The sequence below is a fragment of the Microchirus variegatus genome (genome assembly GCF_963457635.1).
Source record: "Microchirus variegatus genome assembly, chromosome: 20".
Lineage (NCBI taxonomy): Eukaryota > Metazoa > Chordata > Actinopteri > Pleuronectiformes > Soleidae > Microchirus > Microchirus variegatus.
Window position 1 is genome coordinate 15463731 of NC_139821.1, and position 27031 is coordinate 15490761.

The 27031-nt window shown below is 41.7% G+C and overlaps 1 protein-coding gene across 3 annotated transcripts in view; it reads right to left on the reverse strand.

The window, feature by feature from the left end:
• Positions 1-27031, reverse strand: part of nav3 (neuron navigator 3) — a 99556-nt gene that overhangs the window by 62309 nt on the left and 10216 nt on the right. For all 3 annotated transcript variants that reach the window (XM_083906657.1, XM_083906658.1, XM_083906656.1), the window contains exons 3-6: positions 21062-21204; positions 14750-15860; positions 10927-11042; positions 1033-1141 (exon numbers count right to left, since the gene is read on the reverse strand). In XM_083906657.1, coding sequence (XP_083762783.1) covers positions 1033-1141; positions 10927-11042; positions 14750-15860; positions 21062-21204 — 1479 coding nt within the window. The remainder of the gene's footprint in view (positions 1-1032; positions 1142-10926; positions 11043-14749; positions 15861-21061; positions 21205-27031) is intronic.

Consider the following 27031-nt stretch of genomic DNA (forward strand, 5'->3'; position numbering starts at 1 on the left):
GTGCTGCACTGTGGAGCCAGGAATAGAACTTTTCGCGGACTTCCGGTTTTCGGATACCGTTGCCCTCGCCAGCACTCTCGCGTGTTTTACGGACAAGGCGGAGCTCCGCGAGACAACAATTCCACAAATTTTGCGCATTGTGACGTCCCAGTGAGTGCGGAAGTCAACATCTGCGTGTTTTATCTCCTGTACTTGTACTGAGGAGGACCACAAAAACATGAGTGAGTCATCTTTTTTCACACTTTGCCAACTGATAGGACCTTCAGAGTCCCAAATATAAGGATTTAAATCAGGCGTCTCAAACTAAAATGACCTGGGGGCCAATGCGCATCTATTGTGGTCAAGAGGGGGCCGGCCTAACCTAAAACAACTGTTCACAATATTGCATCATGATATCACCACGTATACTTAATAAAACTATTTATGATGCAAAATTAATGTATTAATATCAAAACCAGACATTTATTTAAAGTACATAAACAATAGTGTGGACAACTGTCATTAAAATTCGTGCCAGGAGCTGTTTTGGCCACTGCCATTCATAATTATACCAAATGTCTTATTATTACTGTTATAAAAAACATTGCTAGCAAACATATATTATATTCTATCACCAGCTACACACTGTGTTTAAAAGACGGTCGAGGTCGTGGGTTTTCATCATTTCATGATATTAAGTGGGGGGCCACATGTAATCGATTGGGGGGCCGCATGTGGCCCCCGGGCCGCCAGTTTGAGACCCCTGATTTAAATGATTAAAAAGTGGATTTTGCATAATATGGGACCTTTAAACGTACTTATGAACGAACGCAGACAGGTTTTAACTGCTTAGTCTACTCAGTTTACATGTTTTATACGCTGTAGTTGTAGCTGTGACAGTGTTTGAGGTCAGGAGTGGACGTTGATGGATCAAAATAATTGACCCAAAAAATGTGATGTGAAATAGAAATTTGTAAAAAAAAACAAAACCCTACAAATGTGTGTATCTGTAAAATAAAATGTTATTATGAGTCCAAGAGTTTGTGTGCCCACCTGTGGCTGATCTGAGTCCCCCGTAGACTGGACATGGTTTCTTCGAGGTTCTGTCGCAGGTCAGCGATGTTCTTCACCGTCCTCATGCGTCTCGCCTCAGGATCCTCTCCTGAAGACACATTCATTTTATATGATTTACTGAGACAATTGACGTTGCACAGACGCTCAAAGACACACACAATCACACATTCAGACATTTTCAGAAATCAGCTTGTGAGCCTACAACATGTCTTTTCTCACTCTAATAAGTGGACACTTTTTTCTACACAACATTGACATTTTCCCTTCAGGCCGATATGAAAATATAGTTCAACAACACCACACACTCAGTCACTTTTGCCTCTGCTGCTACTTCATAATCGCATCGTCTGTCTTGCCCTACAGCAGCACAGAGCCAGAAAAGCACTTCATATGCTTTATACCTCTCAGTGCCACGTTTGCAGCACATGTGCTGTGGTGTGACATTAGGTCTTCTCTGAAGAAGTGCGGCTAACAAGCACAGGACGGGCAACGTTTTCTGAACTGTGAGCTAAGGGCACACGCCAAAGAATCTGCATGTATGCTCCAATTAAGCCGCGTCAGGCTCAGAAACTGCAGCAGGGTAATTAAAAAGTGAGATGACACGGAGAAAGGACGCAGGTCACACGGCTCTCTGGATCTTTATAAGGTGTTTTCAGAGGAAAACTGTCTCCACTGTGAAGATGAGTGATTCTCTACAAGGCGACTTTACGGTGAGATGCATGCTAGAAGCTGTTTTCTGTCACTAGGTGATGATTTTGAGATACTGACAGGAGAGCTGTGGTGATTACTATGACTGGAGCAAATGGGAGCAGTAGGTTGAATATTTTTAAAAGGCCCCCCAGCTACTTTTTTTTCTAGAGAAAAATGGTTCAGGTGTTGCAGTGAATCTTAGCTGCTGAAATTAAGTTTACAAACCTGGTTCACAGTTGATCTCGGGGTGTTTTGGATAAACTCTCACAAATACACACTGCACATATTTCATTTGAACAGACATCCACACTTTGCAGGATGGCACTCTATAGTATGTGCATTATTTCTCCACTTCATATTTTCCCTCCATACTGAAAAAAAGACCTTGACACCACCAGGTTTACCAGGTGACAGACATACACTCAACTAATTGCAGTCACCTTATTTCAAGGGGAACTATTCTTAGGGATGTCCTTTACTTACTTTTAATTAGGTGTAGGTGTATATTTGCCCTGTTTTACACATTTTACATGCTGATTGTGACCATGTTGTTCCTGTAGGGAGACCTTGTTAAAGCGGAACTAGACCGGAAGTTCCAATTAACGCTGTTTTTTAGTGTGTATCTGCGTCATTACCTTGTTTAAGAAGCCCTGAAGATTCTAAACAAACAGTTCAGCCACTGCTGAGAACGCTGTGTTTTATTGTAATCTCGGGCTCAGCAAGATCTCTGAAAAATCCCGGTCCGGTTACGTAAACACCGGTTCTCCGGAACAGCAGATCGTCCTGCTCCGGGCACTAGTCCGGGTACATCCGGTTGCGTACATTGAACCACAGAAGAAGAATAATGTCCGTTGTGGAGGTGTTTCACGAGCGACAGTGTCTTCAGACTCTGGGTTTGACTCCGGGTCAAAGTCATAAAAGGGACTGTGGAGGGGAGTCGTGAAGAAGCTATTTTTAAACATTGTTAAAACAATGTTTTGATAATGAGTAGCAGTGCATCCACCGTTCCAGAGGGGGGAGCTTCGCTTCTGAGAGCGGGTGTGCTGATATGTCACTTCCGGGTTGAGAGACTTGAGTCTCAAATCTCGCGTCTGGGAAACACTGTCAGAAAAGAGGATTTCTATCGGCTCGTTTACAGCAACTAGGAGGTTTAAACTAGGAGCTCTCATGGAGCGTCCAATTAACCTCTGCATGTTTTTGGAGTGTGGGAGGAAGCTGGAGAACACCCTCTGCCCCCCCCTTTTTGCTGTGAAGACAACAGCACTAACCACTACACAAACAGCAGTGAAACAATCACAAGACAGCTTAGAAGCTGTTTTCAAGAGAGATCCAGCACATTCATTTAATGAGAGGGATCTCAAGCACCAAAAACTCAAAGGATCACAGTTATTGTATTGTTTCCTCTATTTCTGTAATTCTTCTTCTGTTTCAGAAGTTTTCTTTGCTCTCCTCTCACAGGACTCCTTTTAAGAAAAGATTCAATTACAATCCCATTACGTTAAGTGACATGAGGAGATCTGGCCTCAGTCATGGACAATGATCTGGACTCCGTCATGTAGAGACACGAAATACGACATGGAGAAGCAGCTGGAAGCATTATGTTGTGTTTTTGTGTAGAGCTGAAATAGTTAATCGTCAACTATTTTGACAATCGATTGAAGCTTTTATCAAGGTTTTAGGCTTCTTAAATGTGAATATTGTGTTAGTGTCTCTGCGAACAAAGAAATCATTAACACTGAATCATTATGGTTTGTGGACAAAACAAGACATTCAAGATTCGAGATCGTCATTTCCAGGTTTGACAAACACTGATCAACATTTTTGAAAATTTTCTGACATTTTATGGACCTAGCAATTAATCGATTAATCAAGAAAATATTGGACAGATTAATTGATTACGAAAATAATCGTTAGTTGCAGCTCTATGTTTGTGTGTGAATTTGTGAACAGAAATGCAGGACCTGAGGAATAGCTAAGATAAACCAGAATACAAATTTGGAGCTGTCAACTAATTTAATGGCGATTAATTGCATGATTATCTATAGTTAACTTGCAATAAATCACAAAATAATCGCATATTTATTTATTTTAATAGCCTTATCAATATGGGAGTGGACAAACAGTATATTATGCTTGCGTTATGCAGATTTATCTTTCATTATTGCTACAAAGGTTGGGCAGATGAAAGATGTTATCTGTGGCTGACTTACATGATCACGGTGTGGGGTCCATTGTGATGCAACTCCCACTGCCACACAAACACCAATCTCCTCTGCTCCATTTCACTAGTGCAGCTGCGGCACTAACATATGCAGACAGACTAAAATGATACAGGCGGCGTGATTCTGTGACATAGAGAACCAGCGGAATTATTTCTCACCACCTCCTCTCTCTCTCCTGTACCTCCCAGCAGAGCTGCAGCCAACTAAATTCAATTATTTCACATGATGCATTGTATACATGGTAATTTTGAACTCACTTATGAATGTTGCTAAATCTTTTGTCCATAATGTAGTGCTTTGTTATTCACCTGTAGCTGCTATAACTGATGTAACTCGTTCTATTTCAGTATCTAACACTGCAGAAAGGTGAAGAGTCACACAGCAATCATTTGGATTCAAGCTGCTTTCCAGATCTTGGCTCAGGAAGCGTGTGCTGCAGCCAAACTGGCCAGTGAGGAGGTTTGAATAGGGCATGCATGCACATGTGCACACACACGCAAATACACACATGTAAGCTTGATGAGGGGAATTAACTGCAGTCTCCAACCTAAACCAAATTTTAAACTAAAACCTCAGTCAATTTTAAGCCTTATATACAGGTTCTAAGCCCAAAATGACACATTCGCACACACACATCTCTCCCCCTTCGTTTTCAATAATGCATGCTAACAAACACTGATGCCCCTCACTCCAGCTGACTGCTATTAGTCAGTCACAACAGTCGTCCAACGATAACACACGCAAATGCAAACCCGCCCAAATATGTACACAGTGGAAACTACAACTCGACATAACAATATGCTCGCTGCTTCTTTGTGGAACTGTGCCACAGATCAACCTTGACAAAAAACCTTTTGTTGTCATTTATCGCAGCAGCTCTCTCGTGTACACACAGACGTACACACACTAACGCACAAAATGGTAGATGTCTCTGTATCCACGTGCACTTTTATGGCCCTGTTAGTAAATGCATTTGCTGACCGGAGCAGCAGCAGCAGCAGCAGCACACCAGAAGCTTGTTAATACATATTAAAGACAAATACTCCCCCAGGGCTAAAAGCACCTCAGAAGCTGCTGGAAACTGTGAGAGCCAGCTTTGATGGGGGTGAGTGAATTTAATAAAGATATAAATGACTTCTCAATACATACATAGAAGGTATTTTCTAGATATGCAGCAATCAGCAGCTGATAACATTCCGTCTCTTCATCCTCAAGGCGTTTTGTTTGAATTTGGCCAATTATGCACCATTACGGAGACGAAATGTTATCCAGTGAGTTTTCAAATATTTGGTCCAATTTGAGCATTGAATGCTCCTTTAAACCACTGCAATATATATTTCTTCTCAGCAGTGAAATCATCAATTAATACCAGTGTACCAGCCATACCAGAGCCACTACCATTGATTCTGATGCTTCCAGTTGCAAACATATGGTGGTTAGTGAATCCTCAAGCATTAAGGTGATGATGGTCATGATGTTCTCTTGTGATCATTGTCAAGGACACATGTCCACCTTCATCCTGGAGAGACTGATCTTCTTGGCTGTCCACAGGACACCTCAGTTGTCCTTTTAAAGCACGCTGCCATCTGTTGATTTTAGTACGACAGCTATCTCTGCATCATATCATAGAGGTTTTATTATTCACCTGCTTGTTTACCTCTTTGCTCAACTTCACTTCAATCAAAAGTGAAACCAAAAAGCACTCAGTGGCTCAATTTATTTTAAACATTTAAAATGTGGGCATTATGGGTTACAAGGACTGTGTCACAGATACACTTCCAATATTGGTCCATACCAACTTAAATTAAAGCTGAGTGTTTCCACTTCATGTGGAAATCCATTGTTTTTATTTCTGATTAAATGTGCTGCAGCGAAGAGCCTGAAGAACACTACAAGTAAAAAAGAAAGTGCCATACGCACTCTAAAACAATTACTTGTGTACATTGTATGGTGTGGACACGCTTACACATGCACACGCACAGTGCAAAGTGTAGTAATAAGCTATTGATCATGTTGGATGTGTGAATAACAGGCTGAAAGGGAGGTGCAAGTATCAAAGGCAATGTAAGAGGTGTTGATTTGTCATTATCTCCTACATTTCTCTTTTGTGCTGCGTCATGCCTAAACCTGGCTAAAGGAAATCAGCAGTAATGTGCTCTATGCCATGAGCTCACCTTGCTGTGCTGTGCTTTTTTTTTTTTTTACTTTGCTTTATCTTCAAAGTCACAATAATAATTCCTTCTGTCACAGCTATAAAAGAAACGAAAACTGCAGCTCCCCTCCCTGTTTCCTTTCCTCTAACATCAAAGCTAGGTCTGTACATGGGTCCTCGTTTTAAATGTACATTATGCACCGAGATATTTTACACCAAACTCACATATGCTGCACTCAATGTTATTAAAGCTTCTGTTGAGGTAAGGACCACACCTGTGGCTATAGGTTTTCACGCAGAGTAGCACAGAAAACTCAAATTAAAGCATGTGACAGTGCTGCCTGCACACATAGTAAGTCCATTATTCACAGACAATGACTTATAGGATGTCTACCATTGTTGACTGTCTGTGTGGATTCATTTAAAGTAGTTGTGAGTGAGGCTAAATTGTGGGTGTGTGCTAATGCTCTCCAGCTCTTGCAGTTTTCTTAAATACGCTCTTAAAATGCTAATAGTGGTGCTCTAAGAAATAGGCTTCTGCATTGCAAGGATTAAGAAAATAACCTGCTTATTAAAGGCGTTTTCTATCATGACATTCTCATATTCTGCTCAAATTAGCATTTTTAAACCACAATGCAATGACTTGGAGTGAGCACACGTTATTTTACTTAATATATAAATGCAATGTGATGATCGTTGTCTACATAGGTATTAAATTACACACCCATGCTGTTGGGGTTGGTTGAGATTGTGCAGACTTACGTTGGCGAGGTTGTGTGTGCAGAACTTTCTCCAGATCCCCCAACATGGTGAGGATCACCTCCTTATCCAGCTGAGCCGTTCCCTCACGAGGACCTCCCTCTGAAACCTCCTCTTCTGCCCAATCCCCCCTGTCCCTCTCCCTGTCTCCCTGCTTCTTGCCTGCGCCTTGCTCCTCGACGACTGAACACCCACTGCTACCCTCCTCATCTGCTCCTGCTGCCTCTACCCTGGACTTGCGCTGCGGCTCCATCCGGGGATGGCCACTGTACGATGCCCGATGTGGTCGTCCGCCTGCAGCTGTGCTCCTCCAAGGGACTGGAATGAGGGAATGCTCCGACTGAGAAAGCACCTTAGTGAGGGAGAGTGACAGAGATCGAGCTCTGGTGCCCCGTGCACCTGCACCTCTTGGGACCACCTCCTTCCTAGGGCTCCCTTGCAGGCTACCTCCTGCCCGCTGCATGGAACAGGAGTGCGATGAAGACTTCTGAGGTTGGGAAATGTGAAATGGTGGCTCGTCAAGTTCAAAAGAGTAAACCTGCTGCTCACCATCACTGAGCAAGGTCAGGTTCGTGAGTGAGCGCTGCTTGATCCGCAGGTTGAGGTTGTCAGGGAGCGGCTGGGGAGGCCGTCGAGCTGGGCTGCCTCCCTGATATACAGAGAACTCTGCTCCTCTCTTCATCTCTACTCACTGCGCTCTCCTCCTGTTTTTCAGATTGCCTCTTTACCTCCAGTGGCTGAAAGTATGCATGTAAAAGGTTCCACCTGTGTGTGGCTCTCCCGTTCACATCTTGGCTGCACTTTCGCAAAGAGAGCAGAGGGAGCGAAGGAGGAACTGGGGGACAGCGGAGGCAGAGAGATGTGTCCCTGTGTCCCACGCCACCTGACTGAGGTCCAGGCTTCAGAGAGCTGCAGGGCGAAGAGCAGAGAAAAACCCTCCCTTCCAGATACAAAGGTAAAATCCAGATCCATCGTTGAGGTAGCCCATGCTCATAGTCAGACGCAAAGGCTGAAACAGACACTTATTCCATCCACTCCATCTCCACTTCTCATCCTGTCTCTCCGTCTTCTTGGCTCCTTCCTTTTGCCTCAGCACAGTCAGGGGCGTGGATGAATGAGTCGCTACATCTCTCACCAACACATTCCCTTTCTCTCTCGCTCTCTCTCTCTCTCGTCTGTGCTCACACTCTCATTATCTTGCCTTCTATTAAACGAGTTTCTTTTCATTCACTCTTATCGCTCCCCCCACCTTCTGTCTCTGCTTTAATTACCACCTCTCTGCCACATTTCTCTTGCCTCCCCTCTGACTCTGACGGTCCTGCTCTCCTCACAGTGGAAAATGAACGGGTGGTGAAGCCGGTAACCAGGCTCTTATAGCTTTCTGTCTGCCAGTTCATTCCAGCATGCAGCCTGCAGTTCTCTCTCTCTCTCTCTCTCTGTCTCCCTATCTCTCTTACTCTCCATCTATCAGCCCTCCCTTTCTGTGATTATCACCCTCTCTTTTCCTTAATCCCTTTCATTGTCTCACTTTTTGTTCAGCTCCCCCCCTTCTCCCGAGCTCTTATCTATTCTCCCTCACTCTTCCCTCACCCCTCTCTCCATCTCTCTCTCCCTTGCAGTGTGACACTGAGTTGTTTGGACAGTGCACCTGTAAGATTGCAGCTCCTGCAGTTCCCCGCTGGCCGCCCGACTTAATTAAATGCTATCTTGAGAAGTGAAAGCAGCGAGCCCGCAGCTTATCGTGGATCAACAGTGAGACCGCAACCAAAATATTCTCATCAATCAGTCCGAGCGTTATTAGCCCTGTTGCTATTAGTCACAGCTGTCGTCCACACATTTGTACATCCCGGTTACCAATAGCTGAAGGACACATGAAGCAGTCACCTCATAAGCCAACACTCTGCAGCAAGCATTTAACACAAATCAAACAAAACAAAAAAGACACTCATTCCTCAACTACACAACAAAGTGTATACATGTAAATAAAGATTTATGTCCTTGTGCTTTTTTGACGTTTGTCAAATGTCACTGCTGACACAGGTTCAGCCCATATACGTGCAATAAGCAGGCTTGTTGTCATGTCGTAATTGCGGAAAAGCCATTTCTGCCCCTCGACGTCGCAAGGATTTGGAAAAACAGCGGATGTGAGACGACCGTGAAACGTGTGTGACAACAAAAAGCAAGTGTTTGAAACGGACCTCAAACAAAGGGAATGGTCAGGACTGCAGTCTAATTTTGTCTGTCAAATGACGGCGTTTGGAAAAGCCACGACGAGAGCAAAACGTCTGGAATGTCATTGCCCGACCTGACATCCCAAACCTGTAATCACGTACTGTTGTTTGTGCATGCGGAGCTTTATGGACAAAGTCTTTCTGGCTTCATTTTGAACTTGACGTCTTAATTTTTTTTAATCAGCTGGCCTTTTGTTTATTGGATCATTTATTTTATTTAGAGCATTGGTTCTCAAAGTGCAGCCCGGGGGCCAATGGCGGCCCGCAGAAACATTTCTGGCGGCCCACAATAAATTACAGTTGATAGTTTTAATCCAGGAGCTACTAAGCTTGTTAAATGTTTATTGAACATTACTGGATACAGATCAATAAGTGTAAACAAAAATACTGGGTATTTACCTGGTTTCTATATGGTGAATTTTTGTGTATTATTGGGTTATAAGCTGGTAATAAGCAGGTAGCTACAGCCCCCAATTACTAGCTATTTACCCAGTAAATATATGGTAACAGAAATGTGTTACTTGGTATTAACCTGTAATTAGAAGGTAGAAACAATGGCCAAAATACTGGGTAATTACCCAGTAAATTATAAAGTGTTATTATATTAATGCTTAAATGACATTATATTAACGCTTATATTACTTAATGCTAAACTGTAGAGCTGCAATCTGGTCATTAAAATTATTACAAATGGGATAGTTTTTTTTTATTTTTTTCCTTTGGTGGCCCCCAGTCCAATGTTGGGTTCCTAAATTGGCCCTCAGGTATCAAAACTTTGAGAACCCCTGATTTAGAGTAACGAAAAATGAGTGGCAAATTCCTATTTTGCCCGAATGGAAATGTCCGCGAAATGAAATCCAAATAATTTGGAGAAATTTTAGCAAATCTCTCTCCGAAATGAAACAACACGTTGAATAAAGCACTCTTTCTATGTTGTAGTGGTTTGTGTTTAAACTTGAACTCATGCAGCTTCTTGTCAGCAGATGGAGTTTGTGGTCTGAAACTCTTGACCTCTCAGCTCTAGACGCTCAATTACACAGATGTTCACTTTGTGTAATTAAAGGACAATGACGATGTTTGCAGTCTTCCCTCTTTGCAAACAAACATACGTCGACGTTTCACCAGCACTATTCGACTACGTGAGTGATGGGATTACAAATGTACATGGGATAATACAAAAAGGGTCTCTAATAGACGATGGCAGTCAGCAACGCTGTAAACAAAGAGCCACAGATGCTGCCTACGTCTGTCTGTCTGTCAGCACTGACCTTTTCCTTTCGCTGCATAAACTCAGCACAGAACAGAGATCCCACATTAAACACAAGACAAGGTCAGGTCAACATATATCCAACAACATTCCCTTGAACCAGCAGCAGAAACCAGTCAACCAAGCCTCAAATGTAGCCTTGAAAAAGCTATTATTCTGCACCAAAAAAAAACATTTTCTTATGAGGGGAAATGTATTTCTAGTCCAGTATTTCCCAAACTTTTTAAATGGGCACCCTCTTGTTGAAGATGATGAACTACCATGACATAATCGACAATATAAACCATCACATAATATAAGAATGTGAATAAACTGGTTTAATATCCAGATTTTATATTCAGGGCAGCACTGAGGTTAATCTTTAAATAAATATAGTGACTGCACAGCAGATGAAGGGAAACTTTTGCTATGTTAATACATCTGAGTGTACATTTATGATAATAACAAAGGAGAAATGTTAACATACAATGGCATGAGCCCATTCACACTCCCAGTCAGAGAAAACTGACCCCATGCAGAACTGACAGCATGTGTGTTGTTGATCATCTGTACCTGATATTTCCTCCAGGCACTGTTTGGCTGTCTTGCTGTACACAAGCTCTCCCTTGGTGGGGCTGAGGAAGGGGTCAACTGGGGCCACCATGGTGCAGTCATTTTCTGAGAATGTCCTGAAGGCACAAAAAACAAACAAATCAGGCACGGCTGTTATCGAGACAGGCTGGAATAGTTGGTGAACTACTACTGGTGGCAAAAGATGCTCCAGTAGGGAAAAACACAAGTGTTGCACACGATGGCTCCATATGCATTTTTCTTTGTAAATAACAATTCAGTGCTTAGGCCTTTTCTCAAGTTAAAGATGATGGTGCGCCACCTTATATCACCTGGCCAGGTGGAGTATCAAGCTTTACTAGTCGGGTGAAAGTAGAGAACCAATCAGCTATGACAGAAGATCACAGATCTTACAGATTTCCAGATTTCCAAAGAATGACAAATCACAATGGCAGTTAATGTTAAGGCAGTTTCTCACAGAAACAAAGGTGTTCTCTTCAGTCTGTAGAATAAGATGTGCATAGATCAAGACAATTATTCATCTAAAATGACATTTTGGCTTTAACAAAATATTGAGCCTGCAGCAAAAAAAAAAATTGCAGTAAGCTGCATTGCAAATTTTGATAAAACCTTGATTAATTGTTCAGCCCTAGTTCATACATCTATATATAGATATATCTATATATATCTATATATAGATATATATATAGATATATATTGTGAGGACAACATTATCATAAAAATTACACATTTTATTCTATCCCATTAAATAAGTGTAATTTCAGCCTTGTATAATATTAGTGTAAAGGAATAAAAAAGGCAAACACTTTCACATTAATAATTAAGCATCACATAAACATTCTATGCCCTCCTTGCAAAGAGGCTAAGATGGTATATAGCTGATAAGTCAGACAAAAGCGTGATTTCGGCGTTTTTTTAAAGAGCAACAGCCAGAACATTTTCCGACTTTGGGCTGAGACTTTGTTTCTGCAGAAAAGAGTTAAATTTTCCGAGTCAGCTTTTAGTCTCAGACACATATTTAACAGATGGACACCTCAAAGGGAGGAGGGAGGATGGTCTTGGATGAGATGTTTTCTGTGAGTGGTGTGGAGTGTGTGTGTGTGTGTGTATGTCTGTTTGTGTGTATGTGTGCAGGAGTGTGCAACAAATGTGCGTTTGTGTGTGCATCTGCTTCCCCTCCTCAAGCCTGAGCTGCATCTGCCTTGCATTGTTTGTTTGCCCTTGTGAGGAAACGAGTACCGAGTCCAGCACACTTCATGAGATAACAGTGCTGCACGCGCCAAGAACAGAACACAAAACCAGACACAAACAGACCAACAACTCAACAGACAAACACTGAGATGATACACATTCAAACATGATGCGCGCACACACACACACACACACACATATACACACGATGAAAAGCATGTAAACTAACCACAAGCTCGTGAAAATCTTGAAATACGCACAGTAAAACTTGCATAAACACATCAACAGATCTAAGCACAGACTGCTTCATTCTTTCCCTTTTACACACACATACACACACATGATGCTACCACCACCTGCAGAGCTGCAGATAAAACTTGGCCTCCAGTTTGACAGACACTTTTTTCTTTTCCTCACCTCACAGAGACACAAACAGAGATATTCACTTCCTCTGCTACATCTTACAACGTGGACCCAAAATACATAGGTTTGGCACACTGGTAACTTGCTGCAGTGACAATTCATTATTCAATATAATTGATCCTGCTACTTTTAAAGGGGATGGTTTGCTTCTCTGCTGCTGCTGCACGGCCGCTTTTTCTGGTACGGCTGCAACTGTGATTGCGACCGAACCAGAAAAAGCAATTCCATCTGTTAGATAATCTAAAGAGATCGATGTTTGTTTGTAAGGTGATCTGAGAAAACTTCACTGCAGAAAAAAAATCAGCACAGAGCATCACTTTTCATTAAGCTTATGTATCATGACTGAAATTGTATTTGTGTGTGTGTGTGTGTGTGTTCTAATTAATCTTACAGCAAAGTTCCACGACAACACTGGTGTGTTCAGCTTTGCAGGAACAACAGCTTAAAGTGTCGAGACAAAGATGCTTAATTGGGCCGAAAAAAGGATGATAAACCACAGCACAGCGGGAGGTCTTCGCCTCGGCAGATAGGCAGATAATGATGGAAGATGAGGATACTTAGCGTCTGTATCTGATTATGCATTTTTATTATTGGTAAAACGAAACAAAATTGGTCCCTAAAAAGTTTGGATTTTCCTAATCGCCAATTTTGATTGGACAAAGGTATTTTCACAAGCCACTGTAGGTTTTGCTGCTTAACTCTACCCACTCAAATAACCCAAAATTTGGAGTCTTTAGTTTGTATTAATGACAAACATGGCAGTGGGTGCTAAACTCTAGTCCATGCAGAGAATGTTCAGTTGGAGCTTCGTGGATGACAGATGGTATCATCCACTTCCACTTTTTCCTACACTCAATATTTGTCTGTTCTCTTTTTTTGCTTATCGAGTGGGCCGCCTGCATCTTTATTTCTGTCTTCATAAATGACAGTCACTATTACTCACTATCCGCCCTGGAATGATATCCGCAGCAGTTTAACTTGCTAAATGTGTGGGATTTAAGTAAGTCTAATGCTTCGAGGAGCCACAGCTGAATCTGGCAGCGCTGACAGTGCACAACAGAGGAGATGGTAGAGAGAGGAGAGAAGGGGTGAAGGATTAAGCTTTGTTTAATGGGATTCCTATATCGCTCTCTCTTTGAGCACAAAGGCTTCCCAGAGATTTGGCAGTTTCTCCTGGATTACCTCAGCTTTTGTAGGAGAAAATTGTCCTGCTAGGCAGATTAACCAACTTCCAATACCTATGATGGCTGTAATGACAGGAAACCGTGCACCAGCTGCATGCATCAAAACAAGACAAGTTGAATGAAGAGCAGGGGAATGTGTTCCTGAAAACCACCAGTGGCTGTGGACTCTCGCAGAAAAGATGGAACACAGACAGTTAAATAATAGGGCTTTGGAAAGTACCAGGCAGTGGATGTCAATTTATTCCGTAATGGCTGTCGAGGGATGCTGAGGCGAAACCAAGATGCATATAGTGCCATGATCACTTCAATACATGGAAGAGTGACTGTAAGCATTGGGACTGCCACTTTTTAAATTGTGATATTAATATAAGAAGCAAGGTTATGGTGTGCTGCTTTGACACAATTAAGCTAATCAAATCATCCATATATCGTTCAGGGATGAGTTTGTAGCATAATATTTGGTAAATGGTTTTGTATTTATATAGCGCTTTTCCAGTCTTGATGACCACTCAAAGCTGCTTTACACTACAGTTCCCATTCACCCATTCACACCCATTCACTCACATCTTTCATACCCACGCAACGTGGGGTTACCGTCGCACAATATTTGTGCAAACTTTTTTTTTTGATTTGGTTCCTGAACCCCAACAACAAGATTGAGATCAACTATGCCAAGACTAGCGACAGGTCCTACGCGACACATGTGTTAGTATGTGCAGGTATGACTTTAAGATTAAGCGTAAATATCTCAGCTCTATGGCGAAACTGTGGTAAAGGATTCCATCGAGAGCTGAAACAATTAATCGATTAGTAAGCGATTACTAAATTAAACGCTAACTATTTTGATAATCGATTAATCGGTTTGAAGCGTTTTTGCTTGTTTTAGCTCCTTAAATGTGAATAGTTTCTGGTATCTTTGCTCCACATAACAAAGAAATAATTAAAAACTGAATCGTTTTGGTTTGTGGACAAAACAAGACATTCGAGAACATCATCATCATCATCACCTGTACATGAAGGGGGCCACAGTGGCAGTATTGGGATGGTTGTGCTGCTGCTGCTGAGGAAGCTGAACCACTCCGTTCCCGCCCAACGCGCCTCCTCCGAGCATCCCACTTGATCCAGAGAGCGCTGAGGTGCTGGTGGAGGAGGTCATGCTGGTTCGTTTTCCCTCCGGGCCGCCGATGGAACGCTGCATATAGAAACTCCCACCTTGCCCTCCCTTTGTCATTTTACCTTTCTCCCCGTCTCCTCCCCGTAGGTTGCCGCTGCTGTTTAAGGCAGCCTGACTTTGGGTCTGGGACTGACTCTGAGGCTTTGCTGTTGTTGCTGTTGAGGGAGCTTTAAGTCCTGGCTTTGGGATGCTAGTGGAAGCCGTGGAGGCGCCGCCATCTTTCTTACCCGACGATGGCTTCCCTCCCTTGGGGATGAGGCTAGCGATTTTGGATGTCTTTTTGTTGGAGTCTGCACAAGACTCGCGCTCCTCTTTGGGTGGAGAGCTGTCCTTAGAAGGTTTCCCAGACCTGCTTTTGTCTTCCTTGTCTTTGTACCTAGTGCCATTGGCAGATGCTTTTGAAAATGAGGAGGAGGGGGATGAAGAGGAAGTCTTGCTAGGTGGCGTGAGGGACGATGAAGGCGTTTTGGTGGGGATTTGCTTGGCTGTAGCACTGCTACTGCCACTGCTGCACACAGACCCTGTGGGTGTCAGTCCGTCCTCACCGTACTCGGACAGGTCGTCCTCCTCCTGCAGAGACATCTCTGCGACAGATGGCGATGCTCGTGAAGCCGATCGAGGGTTAATCATGCGGAACTTATCCAGCATTGACCTCTGGGGGCCGCCACAAAGTGGGGACCCCATTTTTGATCCATCACTTCCATGAGGCTGGAGTCCTTCTGGGGACTGGGTTGAAGGAGTGGTGGAAGGTGAGTGCGTGGGGCTTGCCAACATTGATGAAGTGGCACTGTGTTTAAGGTTCATGGACTTGCTGCGCCAGGACTTGCCGGCTGTGGGTGAGGGAATGGCAGAGGCCAGCTGCTGCCCACTGAGGCTGGTGGGAACTGTTCCACCAATACTGCTCCCATTCATCCCACTGGGTACTGGGATGCCCCTCACTGCTTCTAAACCAATCAGAGAAACAGAGGGGATTCTTTAACATGGCATAATACAATTAAGACATTCAAAACAACAACATGGAAACAATAATTACTTTCAAGGATTTGATGTTTACTGCACTTCTTTTTATTCTGTAATTAACCCTTTAACACCCTTTTAGTTTATGCTATCGGGAAGATTTCAACGGCTGAAGGAATCTGCGAATCAGTGTCTTTGCCAGAAAGGAGAAAAAGTGGAATAAAAAAATGCCTGCACATAGTTTACATTTTTGGCCTGTTTTTGGACATTGAGACATAAACTCAAAAAACTTTATTTTAAATATGTTTTCAACTGTTAAATGTCAAATTTAACATGCCCAAATCTTGTGTTCATGTACAACTACAGTATAAATTGTAAATAACTGCCAGATATTGAAAAAAGAACAATTTCTGATCCTTTTATGGTTAAAATAAGCAAAAGTCCAGACGGACATTTGTTAAAGGGTTAATATGCAAGACTCATAATGTTCCATATTTTGGAACATTTCTTAAAAGTATAGCGCAGGTAAGATTTAAAAACTTTGGAGCTCTTGCTCTGACAATGGAAAACTTTCGGCACAATCTTTAGAAGTCACATTTGAATCCTCTGCTGACTTCCTCTATGGTTTTACACACATTTACAACAAAGCAAACCTCGAGAGGAATTCACGCTCGTGAAAATTAAAAGAAGATATTTTCAATTGATGGATCAATCGGATTACTTCACTGTTATCATTACACTGATGAAATAATAAGGAGGTTGCATTTAATGCGCTGTATCTTCCTGTTGCAACTTTCACCCCCCTGAATTACACTCCTCCTACAGAGGCCTGTCACAGCATGTTTGCAGGCGGATCACAGTGGTTATCAGGGAGAGACCATCATGTTGTAGCCATGACAATGGAAATAAATCCCACCACCTATGATTTGAGTATTTATGTCAATACATGTTGACCTGAGCTCAGCTGCTTTTTACAGTTAGATCATTCGCTGTCTATAAACAGCTGTGTGTTGCAGAAGGAAAGAGACAAGTGAGCCTTTCTTCTTGAGAAAAAGTCAACATAAAAATGCTGAGTATACTGCGTGTCTATGCCTCTAAACCAGAAATGTCTCCCTGAGCGTTTGTTCTCATTGTAACATAAACTGCAGCTTTTGAAGGAATCTTTCCTTCTCAAAGGAAGAAATTCAAGACATCAATGAGAGGAATGCCTCTCCTTCTGTGAGAAAGTCTGAAGCTTCTTTTAAGAAGAAAGCCGTGCTGATAAATAGCAGGTAAAGGGACAGGCAGAATTAGACATTTAGCGGGAATAGACGGCTATAGGAGATGTACTGACAGTTTGAAGTTACACACCATTAGACAGAGGGTCTGCCTGGCTGTCAATCAGCACAGCGAGCGGGAGTGCAGCTGACTGTGAGTCACCTCCAGTTTGCAGCTTAAAGCCCTGCAGGCAGGTGAAGGGGGTGAGACAACCAACTTCCATTTCTAAAAACAGTTGAACCCTTAAATAATGCCCTTAAATGTGCCAGTGTACCATGAAGGGAAAAGTGAAATCTGTCAGGTTACCAAAAAAATCTAAGAAAATGTTTTTTGTTTTACATGGCATTGACCAAAATGGAACAAATGGCAAACATCTGTAATGATGAGAGCATTTATTCTCCTCCACATCGTCATTCAACACGTCTTTTCCTTATGTTGCAGTTCAGGTCTGAATTACAGACAGAGTATAATCCTGCAGCAGCTATTCCCAAAGTCATGAGTGCAGCCCGGGGCACACTTTGAAATCTGAGAATCCTCTGAGGCCCGAGCTAAACCTCTGATCAACACAGAGGTAGGATCTAGACTATAGGATCAATACAATTCACATATATATTATTGTTTTCATGAAAACACGGTGATACAATCAATCCTCTTGAGCTTTACACCAAAGTGCTCACTCTCAAAGTGCGCAATTATCCATCAACATGAATAACTATTTACGTATTAAAATGAACAAATTTATCACTGAGTGTCTTACACTTGCGTCATTATGTCACATAAAAGTAAAAGAACGCCTAATTAAAACGCCATTACCTTGTTTAATACCTTGTCAGTATTTCTTACAATCCACCGTGCATATTTTACAGCAATATAAAACTAAATTACAAAACTGAAAATTAGTAATCCACTTTGGGAATCACTGTCCTACAGGATTAACATTTGTGTCTTCGACCATGAACTCTATGTGAATTTACACACCTTTTGTTTTTCTCTCATCGTTAGCAGCTTCATAAGATGAGGGAAGTGAAAAAGGAGACAGTTCTGATCTCACACCAACAGAGCTATTGTGATTTAGTTTAAACGAGGAGGTGAAGTGATGTTACACCTGGATTTTGTCTTTCTGTGTTGCCTCTGATCATATAATAAAAGGGAGTTGTGTTCCAATCTATAATATTATTAGTGTCCAACAAGGTGTGTCTGTTTGTCTATTTGACTGATTAATTAACCCTGCCCTTCGAGACAACCCTATCCCCCCTCCCCACACCAGCTCCTCTTTCCACATGCCGGAGGCTTTTCACAGCATCACCACATTTTTCACTGAGCAGTGACTTGCCATTGTCATGGCAACAGACAATGTTCTTTCTGGTTTTTTTTTTTGCCTCAGCGGCCAAGGACCCTCGACCCTGCGCTAACACAAACACATACCGGCCGAGACGCTGGCTGGTTGCATCTATATGTGTCATATATACAGTATATACGTCTGTTGAAATAACACACAAACCTCTCCACGTCACACCACTGTCAGCCACTCACCATTATCACCTCGCAAGATAATTGGATTTTATATGGCACTGTCAGACAAACCACTGTTTTTATCCATGTACCTAAATTAGTCATTGTTTGAATTGATGTTTAAACACTGATAAAATTAATCACAGGTTGATATTACCTTCTTTTTCTACCGAGTAGTTGCTCATGTGTTTTGTCATTAGAGCTGCAACAAACAATTATTTTCGTAATCGAATCATCGAGAAAATAATCCACAGATTAATCGATTAATCGCTTGGACCATAAAATGTCAGAAAACGTTATTATTATTAGTTTTTTTAAATGTTGATCAGTGTTTGTCAAACCTGGAATTGTTCTTGAATGTCTTGTTTTGTTCAAAAACCGAAATGATTCAGTTTGAATGATTTCAATCAGAAATCTTGTTTTAATCGTGAAAAAAGCTTCAAACTGATTAAAGGTGAAGTAAGTAGTTTATAGTGACATCCAGAGGAGAGGCTGAAATTTACAACAAGAACTGCTCCTCTGCTCACCCACTCCCTTCCTTGAGCGCTACGGTGTCTGCAGCAGGTCAAATGTCGTCCTCGTCGTCTTTCTCCGTGTCAGCAGATGAGGTTTGTGAGGCGAGGGAGAGGGCAAGCTACGGAGGCAGGACTTCCGCTACAAGTAAAGCGACGCTTGATTTGTTCTCTCGCGTTTGTCCTTACAGGCTCCGGTAGAAACATGGCGTCTCGCTGCTAACAGTGGCTATGCAACCACGGCCCGCGACCATGTTATTTTACATGACTTTTTGAAACACTACGAAAATGAAACAAAAACTATTATACACCGACTAGACAATGCAGGAGCACATAATATGTATAAAAAAGTGGATTTTGGGTTATATAAACCCATAAATACTACACATTGTCCCTTTAAGCGATTATCAAAATAGTTGACGATTCATTTAGCAATCGATTAATAATTGGGCGATACGATTGGTGTAGTGGTTAGTGCTCTTGCCTTTGCAGGGTTACCACGGGTTCGAGCCCCGGTTGGAAGAATGGCCTCTGCATGGAGTTTGCATGTTCTCCCCGTGTGTGGGTGTTTTCTCTGGGTTATCTGGCTTCCTCCCACAGTCCAAAAACATGCTGATGTGGGGATTAGGTGAATTGGACACGCTAAATTGACCATAGGTGTGAAAGTGAGAGTTAATGGTTGTTTGTCTCTATATGTGGCCCTGTGATGGACTAGCGATCTGTCCAGGATGTGCCCCGCCTATCACCCTATGTCAGCTGAGATCGGCACAGCACCCCCTGACCCTCTGGTGGAGGATAAAGCGGTAGATAATGGATGGATTAATTGTTTCAGCTCTATTTGTCATTACTGCATAGTAAAAAAAAAGTATTATTTGTGCATGCACTTCTTTGTATACAGTATATCTATGTCTATAGTCAAGTCAGCATGGGCTTTGTATTACACAAAGGCACAGACTAGATGTTGACAAATGATTAAAGCATAAAACAAAAGCTACAAGCAGAAAAAAAAAATAGATGCACAACGTAAAGTATATGGTTCTACCGTCAAATAAAACAATGCAAAATGTGGCAGGTGAAAATGAAAATACCCATTAGAGAGAACATGAACTGGTGTATCTGTTTCGCTGTCTTCCCCCCTGTCTGTCTGCTACCTGAAGTTTCTGGCTGCATCGCTGACATTTCACCACAATTGATTTTTCTCTCTTCTCTTTTCCTTTTTGACCATAACAGGGTTTCATCTCCCCCTGCGGTGAAGCTCCAACACCTGCTGTCTCATCTCAGCAAACTGAAGGTTTTTCTGGCACAGCCTGACTGCACTGTGAGAAATGGCCCGAAAAGGACGCATCACAGAAGAATTAAATGAAGATGATGGAGTTAAGTTTACTCTTCAAGCCATTAGATTTTATTATCATGACTGTATGCAAGCCAACACATCATGATTAATATTGTAAATGAGCCAAAAGTAAATCTGAATGCTTTTGGGAGAGCCATTAAAAACAGTTTTCAGTTACAGAGGCTGTTAAAACAACTATTTACTTCTAAATAATACATTTTTCTCTCGCTGTTAACTTTCAGCTAATGTGAGACCGTTTCTCAAAAACTAAATGACTCTCATTAGCTTCATCATGCTTGGCAGAGCAGCTGCCTGAATTTGCCCCTTTGGTCATCTCTAAAATGGCTCTGGCCACGCTGTGAAAATGTGTCGCCGCCTCCATTTATTGGCATCCATTGTAACTCAGTTGGAGTTTGGGGTGATTCAGCAGCCTGGTTAAGGCTGGTGAAGTGAGCTTCGCTGCTCTGAGTCAGTGGTGCCATCATGTGGCTGGGATGGAGAACATCAAATGGGTGTGATTTCAAACGCCATACTGTATATTCTGTGTGTAATGAAGCTGTCAGGACTTTCTTACCTCTGTCATTACCACTGGCATACTGAAGAGGCTTGCTCTTGTCGATGCTGTTGAAACTCTGGCTGCGGCGGTTGAGGTTAGATGAGCCAGGGCTCCTGGAGGCCCCGCTGCCTGCAGCAGGAACCCTGGAGGGCCCCGGTAACCTGCGGGAAAAGAAACTTTTTTAAACTTTTTGTTGTTTATAAAAAACGACATGAGGCAGACTCCTGTGACAGAAATATGTTAATGCAAGCATGTTAACTGACGAAACGGGAGGATGAACAAATAGTATTTGCTATGATGACTTGACAGTGGCAAGTATTGTATTCACCGACCAGAGATGTATTATTTCTGTCTTTAGAGCAGCTTTGCATCAGGCAATGTTTTCAATAAATATAGACTTAACTTCTGGTGCTAGAAAAATCCATGCTGAAAAATGTCCATGCTTTAACCCTTTAACACCGAGCGTATCGAAGACGGCACGTTTGCGCAAGCGCACTTTACATTACCGTAATTATGCAGCAGTTTGTGCTATCGTAAAAATTCCAAGAGTTTCTGAAATCTGATAAGTTGCAAGTCAAAGCCAACGTGGTTATTCCGATAATTTGGCTTCCGCTGTTGCAGGAAGTCTGCGAATCAGCAACTTTGTCACCAGAGAGGAGAGAGTTGGAGTTCCATTTTGTTGGCCTGTTTTTGGACGTTCAGACAAAGTCTATGTGTTATACTGTTCAAATTTCAAATTTAACACGCACAATCTGGTGTCCATGTACAACTACAATACAATGCTTTTTCGAAATAAAACTTTTTGTTTTCTAAAATAAATGCCAGATATTAAAAAGTATTCTGGGAAAATGGGCAAACTTACTAACAGGAAATGTCCTGGCCCTTTATGATTATAATAAGCCAAAATAAAGTCCAGAGGAACATTTTAAAGCTTAGGTGTTAAAGCAGGGATTTCTCAGAGTGCAACCCGTGGGCCAATGGCGGCCCGCAGAAGCATTTCTGGTGGCCCGCAATGAATTACAGTTGATAGTTTTAATCCAGGAGCTACTAAGCTTGTTAAATGTTTATTGGACATTACTGGATACAGACCATTAAGTGTAAACTGTAGAACTGCAATCTGGTCATTAAAATTATAACAAATGATATTTCTTTCTCTCTTTTTTTCCCTTTTTTTCCCCTTTGGCGGCCCTCAGTCCAATGTTGGGTTCCTAAATTGGCCCTCAGGTATCAAAACTTTGAGAACCCCTGTGTTAAAGGGTTAACACATATGTACATTAAAATATATAATGTTTTTTGTACTTTATGTATCTGTCTTCTACTTAAAGTGATTTCATTAATGATGGGGGTCAAAACCAAATGGTGTCCTTCAGTAAAGGTCTTCAACTGACAGCATCTTCCTACGTTGCCTTTTAAAGTATTCAAATTCTCTTGTTTTCAGTATTTCGTTGCTGGACCATGGCAGAGTAGCCAAACAAGAAGGACTTTGATACGAAATACACAGTGACTCTGAAAGATATTTGGCCGATTTGCATATGTCAAACTCGTGAAGTCTCACATATGCTTCAGCTGAACATTTAAATGGACAAAAAATAGTTGACAGTGGATTTAATTCAGGATCGGATAAATTAAAATTGAGGTTTGGTTGTAGTGCAGGACACAGAGCAGAGCCGCTGTAAGTGCTCTCTGCCACTGTGACATGAATACTAATGCTTAGCTCTGTATGTATTAGAGTGTAAAGTGAAAATACATCAAGAAGTGCTGGAAGAGAAAAACTCTCTCTCTCTCTCTCTGTGTGTGAGTGTTTTCCCTTGTGGGTTGATCGGGGTGAAGTAAATGAAAAAGTTTGCCTCGTCTCAGTTTGTATATGATTCATCACTACATTTTATGGGAGTAAAAAAGAAGAAATGTTACGAAAGCTGCACTATACTGCAGCTCTTTTGTTCTTTTATTTCTTCTGACAATGTAAAGATTTACACACACAGTATAACACACAATACTTTCTGTAAAGAGTCATATCTGCCAGTGTCAAATGTCAAAATAATTATATAATCAAAACCTGTTGTTAGTACCTTTAATTTTCCAACGAGTTCAAGGACCATGACGATTACTTGTCGACCTCTGCTGCTTCAATCTATTTCTTTGCATCAGTGGCTAAAACTAGATTTTTTTTATATAGGAAACTGTTCCAAAGATCACATTTTACATCACCGTATGCATTCAATATACGTTTTTGTTTCCTCTTTCATAAGCATAGTTGTGTGGTATCCAATCAAAAAGTGTCACAAGACACATCACAAACACACACACCCGCGCACACACACACACACAAACTATGATGCGAGCTGCTTGGATCAGAGTGATGTGGGTTTTTCCATTCATAGGCTAGTGCTGTTTAATAAAAAAAAAGATGAAACCTTGAGGCAAATCAAAAAATGTGCTCCCTTTCTGTCTTCGTGTTGAAAAAGCTGTCCTCGTGTCTTTTGACCACGATAATCGATCCGCTATGCTGAATATGTCACTCAAGTCTGTGTTGCAGATGCAGCCGAGATGTCGGAGGTTGCTGAGTTTATTTATGACGGAATCCTGTTAGTGGTCACACGCTTAGTGGTGCAATGTTCTGTTCTATCCCTAAGGCCTTTACATAGTAAAAAACAAACAAACACATGAATAAAAAGCATCTGCGATTGTAAAGAAACACACTGATGCGTTCCAGGATATATGAACATGAGTCGACAGCAGAGTAAATGATTAAAAAATAAAGCCACAGAGTGACCAGATCAATAGACGGAGTATAAAGTCAGGGTCTTTTATTTCCCTTGAGTATCCCTCCTCATTTCAAAATGTAGGTCAGTTACATAGCAGAATTAAAAGCCCCTTATGTTCCTTCCAGAAACATGTATCTGGAATATTTTTATACTGAAGTGAAAACGAGATGACGTGAAAAAAACAAAACGGTTTATTCTGCTGTTATCCCATGACAAACAATACTACATCTGAAATTCTTGAAAGCAACATTTTGTCTGTGAAACTTGTCTTTTTAATCCAATTTATTACAATGAATTAATTGGATTTTATTGTGATAACTGACGAAATAAAACATTGTATGTGGCTGGTTCCAGACAGTTTTTTTTTGTAAGTAAAGAGACATTATTGCATTGTTACTTTTACAGAGCACACAGACCTGTTATTAAAAGATGCACCTGATACAACACACGCTCCCATTATGACTGCTGTGAACATGAAGGGCAATGCCCCATGATATTGTTCTATTCTATCCCAAATCCAAAATTAACAGTTCAAATGATAAAGCATCCAGGGTCTCAGAAGGTGCAGGACTCATAGTTCATCATCTGTCACCTGACTGAGCCACAGTCTGTGGAAAATGACGCCGTTTGTAAATAAAAACCAGTAGAAAGCTGCTTGGGAATGAGACCTGGCCTGTTTACAGTCATTAAAGGACTCTTATTATACCCTATTTCTCCAAGTTAAACTAGTTCCCTGGTGTCCTAATGAACATGTCTGTGACATGCTTTGGTCAAAATACCATAAGGATGAAGCACCACAGCAGTTCAATCACCCTGCCAAAACAGCCCTGTTCAGAACGCTCTGTTTAGTAGTATCTCTTTAGGTCCACCTTAAAATGTTTTTAAAAAAAGTAAAACAAAACTTAAGGGACAGGAAATGACATCAGCCACAGAGGCTACCGGGAGCTAACAGCAGTTAGCATTTGGAAAAGTGATCATTTGCAGGCTCTAGCAGGCACATTGCCGTCATATATAACATGCATCCACTGGACAGATAAATCCTCTGAGGCTGGAACTTTGCAGACTTCCGGTTTTCGGATACCTTTGCCCTCGTCAGCATTCTCTCGCGTGTTTTACGGACAAAGCGGAGCTCCGCGAGACAACAATTCCAGGAATTTAGTGCATTGTGACTTCCCAGTGAGTGCGGAAGTCAACATCATGTGTTTTATCTCCTGTACTTAGACTGAGGAGGACCGCAAAAACATGAGTGAGTCATCTTTTTTCACACTTCGGCGACTGGACCTACAGAGTCCCAAATATACGTATTTAAATGATTAAAAAGTTGATTTAGCAAAATATTGAACCTGACAGTTAATGTCCCTCCTCAATCACTGTGGTCTCAAACTCATCCTGCTCTCTTTGAATCTACTCAAATCAGCTCAGCAGGTCATTTTTTGATATCAGGAGTCTCACGCGGGGTTAAGCTGAAGGTGATTGGATCATGTTCACAGCATGAGGTTAAGCTATACCTGCGGTAAGTCAGCTCATGTACTGTGAAATGCAAACATTATGTGATATACGTGATGATAAAAAGATAATAGGCAAAAACCTGACAATGAGAAGCAGAAACAATGCCAGTTCTGAACACTAAGTCCCGCTGAATATTCCACATGCTGCTTTTACACTCTACTGTACATCTGCACTGGTGACAACAGACTGCAGACAGCAGTGTGTTCACAGATGCTAATCCAGGTCTCATAGCAGAGTCTTGGTGCTCTGCCTGGGTGATCTCACTGAGCTGCAGCCAGAGGAAGTCCCTCAGCTCAAACAGATGGACTGCTACACTAACACAGAGAGCCAGAGAGAGGGAGAAAGAGAGAGAGAGGGCAAAAGAATGCAGCGGAGCAAACAAGAGAGCTATCGAATTGTGGTGTTCAAAAGGAAACACAACCCCTTCACAACTGCACTGATAGTGGTTTAGTGAAACAAGCAACCAGAAATAAATTAAAAATTATCAATAATGACATTGAAAGAAAGGAGGAAAAAAAGAGGAATGGGGAGATGATGCAGAGAGCAGGAGAGTCTGCAGATGCAGACAACAGAAAATGAAAGATGCATAGTGGGGGGAAAAAGGAGAGAGATTGCCGCAATTCAGTCCCTTTTATCATCAGATACTTTCATCTTCCAAAATGCATGTGATAATGCCCTGGCACAATGAATCTGTAGAGGGAAATAAGATGGTCATTCTGGACAGTGATTTTGTTTTAGAACAGACTTGGTTGAAGTGTATGTGGAGAGGATCTGGACATCAAATTATTCAGACGGTCAGTCACTGACTACACACTTAGAAATAAGGGTTCCAAAAGGGTCCAAAAGGAGGTTCTGGGACCATTTGCTTCTGAAAACCCAGAAGAAAGGGTTCCAGTAAGAACAAGTTTGATCCAGAGAACCCTTTAAAACCCCTTTCCTGAATAAAGGGTTTTGAAAGGGTTCTTGGTGGAACCCTCTAAAAGAGTTCCAGGTGGAACCTTTATAAAAAGGTGCTGCAGACGGGAGAGCATTTTCTACTCATTTTCGGCCAGAGTCTTGCCAGTGAGTGTGTGTGGGGGGCTTAAACCAGCACCTCCACATCCGTATCCTATAATAATACCCTCTGTTTGCCAGAATGCAAAGCAACTGTCTGGCTTTCACACCACACCGTGTTATCTTGATGATACTACTACTACTTGATGATCTACACTATGTGCTAGGACATAGGAAGGTACTTGGTTACACTTAACAAAGGAGCATCTGTTTCTGGAGCACAAAGCAAAGGAGTATTTTCTACTCTCCCTTAATGGGATGGTTAGTAATGTGCATTCATTTATGTATTTTCAGAAAAATCAATTAAACATTGACTTAGCTTTGTGTTTATTGTGACAGATTACAACAAGACCCCAAGTGTCAAAATTATGCTAATTATGGAATAACATGAATAGAAATCAATGACCGACCTGGAAAGCAGTAAAGCTGTATGCATGCATGCAGGATTTGTACCACTATGTGGATCTGAAATATGAATGACACAGCTTCTAATACTCCGCTAACCAAACAAACACGGAACCATTATACTTCACTTTAGTGAACAGAGAAGTACAATTATAGCAAAGAGCACTTCCTCTGGGAAGACAATGAAGACAACACAGTGGTTATGTTTTCACACGTGTTAGGACAAACCAAAACAAGTGGAAAAATGACTCGTTTA